This window comes from Rattus norvegicus, chromosome 19 (genome assembly GCF_021556685.1).
Source record: "Rattus norvegicus strain SHRSP/BbbUtx chromosome 19, alternate assembly SHRSP_T2T, whole genome shotgun sequence".
NCBI lineage: Eukaryota > Metazoa > Chordata > Mammalia > Rodentia > Muridae > Rattus > Rattus norvegicus.
Genome location: NC_141552.1, coordinates 28,261,119 through 28,266,473, shown reverse-complemented (window position 1 = coordinate 28,266,473; position 5,355 = coordinate 28,261,119). Strand labels below are relative to the sequence as shown.

Below are 5,355 nucleotides of genomic sequence, written 5' to 3'. Positions count from 1 at the left end.
TCCTGTCCACCTAATACTGCACCTCATGTGGAATAACAAAAGCCACCTGCAGGAGCTGTGGTGATGACTCACAGGGTAGAGCATCTGCTGCTCTCTCAGAAGAACCACATGGACCCTAACAATTGGGTAAAGCATGTCAGTGATTACATCATAAAGTGTGTGTCTGAGAAAGAGCCACATTCTCCACACAAAAGACACTGTCACACTGGGTACCCCTTGGTGAATTTGAATTCACTTATTAGCCCAGGCTGCATGGAACATGCAGAGATCCATCTCTAGCTGTCAGTTCTAGGTCCACAGGAGGGGACAGAACCCTTGACTAAGAAAGATGGTCTTAAAAGTCAAGAGATAGAATTCAATTTTTATTCATAAGGAATTCATTTTTACAACAAAACGGAATTAAAACGAATAAATTAAAATATTTAAAATATTTGAAAAGTGAAAAACAGTAACAAGAACATATAAATATGAAACAACAAAAAGAAAATTTCAATTAAAATCCTAACAAATATATTTCTAAACAGCACATTCTTAACGAACATTTAGAAGCACAGATGTATTGCTGTTTCTCCTCTTGCACACATAATGAAAGGCGGTCCCCCAAGCTGTCTCTCAAGTGCTGTTTTCTGAGAAGAAAGTAAGACCTCAATCAGTCAGGCTGGCTTAGTGTTATATAAATTTAGGGTCTCTAAGAAATGACAAATTAACTCTGAGGAAGAATACTCATCCAAAAAATTTGTTACCATTCAGGATGTTTGTCATCAGGGACTCCTGAGAAAGCAACTTATTCTTCAGGAAGCTCTCTTACTGCTGTGTGTGCAATTCCAGCTCTCTTGCACTTTCTGAGACCTGGGAGAGGAAGGCAGTTTTTCAGACACTGATTTGGTGGTGAAATGCAAGGCAGCTGTCGGAAGGCTGCCTTCTACCACCTCAGTTCTATTGGACAGTCAACATGGACCTTTTAACTGATATCATTGTTGCTAACTCTTTGGGAAGGGCAAAATCTCCAGAGAGCCTCAAAGTAATGTGGGCTGCCAATATGGGACCCAGACTTATACCAGTCCAAACCAAGTACAGGCCAATGGGAAGAGACCTCATTGGGTTGCAGAAAGAAAGGAGACGTCCATATGTCACCAAGGTTAAAAGCAATGACAAGTTCTAATTTGACATTTGCACTTTGTTCTTATCCCGCAATGATGCTTCCTACACAAGAAGTCACATGACCACAGAGTGTCATTTGTCAAAGAACCAAGAACTTGTTCAAAACTCTACATAGCATCCAATCTATCACATGGATATGCAATAATGAGGTATGTTATTAATCTGTCACCACTTCTATACTGTAGCTTCAAAAAGAGCAGACAAATATACTTGGAAAATAATTCAGTTTCTGAAAAGTGTTTAACTTCCCAGAAAACTTGTGCATAGGCAGAGCAATGAACAATGCCATTACATGAGGTGGTTGGCTGGTTGTGAGTGTAAATTAGAAAGGTGGTAAGAGAAGCAAAGATGTATCAAATTGGCAAATTTTATCAGATATTGTTAAGCTAACACAGCTGCTCGTCCCTACCAGATGATGCTGGGTCTGGACGTTGCTGGTCTTTATCTTTCTTGTTGAAGTCAACCAAATATTTCTGGTTCAGTGCACACTCAAGATGTACCTCCTTGCTCCCCTGCTTCCGTGGGACCAACTTCTTCCTACATGTGTTCTCCATTAGGAGCTGGCTGAGCAGATTTCTGGAAATACAGTCTGCATAGTAAGATCATGCTGCCCCTTTCTCCCATTCCTACTCCCAAATCCCACTAACTCTACCAGGTCCCAGATACCCATGAAGACTTAATAGAATTAATTTCGATACATATAATGCTGCTGCACAAACCACAAAGAGTAAATTCCGGGAAGAATAAATTGTTTGTTTGGCCCGAGCACCAATTAGTGTCCACATCTCTCAAAAAGAACATGGATCTACTACTATCCATGAAAGCCCAATGCATGGGGCCAACATCAATTAGTAGTGGGCCAACACCCTCAAAGGAGGTCAGTAGAACCAAGAGAAGGTCATTCTAACCATGTGGTCCACGCACTGAGTGTTGTAAAACCTGGTGTGACCCCAGAAGTTCAGGTCAGCCTAATAATCTTCTGTTGACTTCAATCAGTTCTGTTCTAGCTAGAGCCTTCTGAAAATGCCTAGACAATCCTTGGATGAGTAACAGTCTGTTATGGAACTGAAAACTGAGTCCTAATGACCCTGGCACACTGATGTGTAAACAGCACAAGAGATAGAACCAGAGCTGAAGACCATGCAATCCAGAACAAAGAAATCAGAAATGGCCATTCCACAGGTGACAGCCTTTCTGACCAGGACTTACCTAGAGAAGGTAATCTCCTTCTTCAGCTTATGGTTGTTCTCATGGATCTCAGTGTTCTCCATCTCTAAGTTGTGCAGAATTGACATGACCTCCTCCTCCATTCTCTCCAGGTCTTCATAATATGGATTTGGCCTGAAGTGTGGCCTGGCCCCAAATGATAGAATACACTGAACATCAGCATTTAGGAATATATGAACTCAGGGTGGGTCCTGTACTACCCCAGTCCTGGAAGGACACCTTCCTAACTGTACATATTGGGATCTTCTTCAGCTTCAGAAATGTGTTTTTCTGCGTCCAGGGCACCAGAATCTCAGCATCCAGATGGAGGGTTCCCTAGCTCCCTTTGTTCAATCAAGAGGAATTCTGCAGTCAAGCCAGTTAAGCTATCAAGAGCCTAGGCCACACCTCTCCATGCTCCCCCACCCCTACACACCCAGAAACCTGTGATTTCTTTTTTCCTGTTTTGATAACAGACCTTATATCAACACAAAATTATAATCTGCACAAAGAATACAAATATACAGACAAACGTGGCCACACAGGCAAAGAACTGTGTTGTTGACAGTGGGGCTCCCAGAACAAAGCATTCACATCACCATGAAAGTGTTAGAGGTAAATACTCAGGCCAAGACATAGACCCCTAGTTTCCAAGTTTGGAGGGAAATATAAACATATAAAAGTTGTGCATATGCATTTGGATGTATGCACACACAGATTCACAGACTGAGACACACCCACAAAAAAGAGAAATGTAAACAGAGTCAGAGAAAGAGAAGGAGAAATATGGAAACAGAGAGCACTGTGAGAACCAGGAGAAATGCATGCACCATAGCTGTCTCAGAGGGCAAGACACACAGACAATAACAAACAGGCCTGAGCCTGAGACCTTCTAGTCAAGCATTGAGATGAACAGTTTGGTACCAGGCCCCTCAGGCTGCTGCCTGGATCTTCCAGCACTCAGTCCCCTGCCTAGCAAGTACAGAGACTCACCGTAAACTCACTGCAATTACAATCATGCAAAGCCACCAGCTGTCAAGGGCTTTCCAAATGCACACTGGGAACTCACTCTCCCTGACTTTATCCCTGAATTCGCCAGTCAGATCACAAGTTCTGCTTTTCAAGAAAAGGAAGCAGATGAGTCCATTTTCCATCTCCCTCCTCAGGAAGGGTCAGGTTCTGAATCTCCTCTATATGGGAGGTGAGGTTTAGCACAGGGTGGTTAGGGAGACACAGCTTTCTAGAACCCAAAACCTTAATAGGATAAGATGAAGGTGACCTTGCTGACCCAGGAATGAAACAAGAGCATTTGGAGCGATTCATACCTGTTGTTCTTGGATCTCTCTGTCAGGAACCTCAGGCGATCTCTCAGGTCATTTCTCTCCTTGGTAATGAGCTGCAGCTCTTTACTCAGCCTCTCCTTTTCCTTCTCAGCCTGATTCTTGCTTAGGTCAGTGCCAGGGGAAATGTTTCTCTCCCAGCGTCTGTAGGTAGAAGAACACAAGTGAACCTGCATGGGGAGAATGCCTAGAGTGTACATAGACCACAGTGAGGCCTAAATAGGAGAACAAGCCTGGAATCCAGTGTCACTGCTAGGCGATTGGTGTATGCTTAAGAGACCTCCTCCATGGTCTCAGTTCTCCCTCTACTCTATAGAGACCAAGATATGTAAGCAGTCAGGTGTTCCGTATGCTGGACATCATGTGCTTACATGTACCACGGAGATGGCTTCTCCAGGATTATCATCAACTGAACAGGGTACAGCTTGGTTTCAGGACCCTCACCCCTGTGGTTTCAGAACTCAGATGATAAATTCACCATCCACAAAACTTGAGTGATTGGAGACACTCAGATGTCCTACCCTGGTACTCTAGGCCAAACTTTGGATTTAAAACGAATTTCCAGGTAGGATATGTTCAACAGACTTATCAATGCCCCGATTTGAAATACCAAATGCCCCAGAAGTGCCAATAGTTTTCAGGCTGAATCTTGGTCTACCCGTTCCAAATAGTTTTGGTATTTTAGAAAAATGTAACACACAACCTCTAATATATAAAGCTAACAATGACCCTGCCAGTTAGAAGAAATCAGAGAAGGTCTAAAAACATAAGGTTATTGCCTGGAGCACAATTCTCCCCCTTTTCCTACTGTCAGATATCCACTGTATTTAAAGAAGCAATGATAGTGAAGTACATTGCTTCCCTGTCTAAACTCAGAAAAGGTGGACCCTCCATGACTCCTGATGGTGTTATTATACAATGTAACATAACAAATGCACTGTAAAAGTAAAGACCAGAAGTTCACAGTATAATAGCATTGGCCTTACCATATCCTCCCAGTGGGGATGGGGAAACTAAAGGTCTGAAATCTTGACTTTAAGGAATTGTAATATTCATGGAAATTCAATTCCTTTTCAGATGCTCCCGTTGTTGTGGCCCGTTGCTAGAATGGTCAGCGTAAGCCTCCAGCCCCCCTGACAGGAAGCTCAATATATACTGCTCAGAGCTTACTCGACATTCCCCAAAAGTGCTGTCTTTGTCCATCATTACTTTGAGACGAGAGGCCAGACTCCTTCACTCTAGTCTCTCCACAATCGACGTTCCTCCTCCCAAAACGCTTGCAAACAGGGGAAAACATGTCTTAGGTTGTAACCGCCAGACTCAGACTGAGAGAAACTAGGGCCCTGGTTGTCACTACAACACTGGTGACATCACAGAGGATGCCAAGAACTCTCTAGGAGACAATAGAATGTCCAAGAAGGGACAGCTGATGTCATGGGGAGCAGACTTTGACTCCCTGCTAATGTTCTCCCTGTACTGAGCATAAGCTGAGGGGCCCTTTCCAGGAGACTTTCCTGGGGTAGAGCCACTGAGCATCTCCTGCTTCCAAAGCCAAATTTTCCTCAAGGCTTGATTATAAAAAACCTTAGTAATCCCTATGCATCTAAATGAATGTTTCCTTCCATATCTTGCACAAAAATGTCTCATC

At 43.3% G+C, this 5,355-nt stretch overlaps 1 protein-coding gene across 1 annotated transcript; it reads right to left on the bottom strand.

Moving 5' to 3' along the window:
- Positions 1 to 352: 352 nt before the first annotated feature.
- Positions 353 to 5,044, bottom strand: LOC134483565 (uncharacterized). Its single transcript, XM_087596595.1, has 6 exons — positions 4,878 to 5,044; positions 3,693 to 3,851; positions 2,371 to 2,514; positions 1,571 to 1,737; positions 744 to 849; positions 353 to 626 (listed from the first exon to the last, which is right to left on the bottom strand). The coding sequence occupies exons 3-5, from the start codon at positions 2,469 to 2,471 to the stop codon at positions 785 to 787; spliced, it is 333 nt and encodes a 110-aa protein (XP_087452721.1). The 5' UTR covers positions 2,472 to 2,514; positions 3,693 to 3,851; positions 4,878 to 5,044; the 3' UTR covers positions 353 to 626; positions 744 to 784.
- Between the last annotated feature and the right edge of the window lie 311 nt (positions 5,045 to 5,355).

Coding starts and splice junctions, on each gene's coding strand:
- LOC134483565 (XM_087596595.1), bottom strand. CDS start 2,471: ATGGAGGAGGAGGTCATGTCAATTCTGCACAACTTAGAGATGGAGAAC. Junction 1,738..2,370: donor AAGGAGATTACCTTCTCTAG/GTAAGTCCTGGT, acceptor CTGTATTTCCAG/AAATCTGCTCAGCCAGCTCC. Junction 850..1,570: donor TCCAGACCCAGCATCATCTG/GTAGGGACGAGC, acceptor TTCCTCTCCCAG/GTCTCAGAAAGTGCAAGAGA.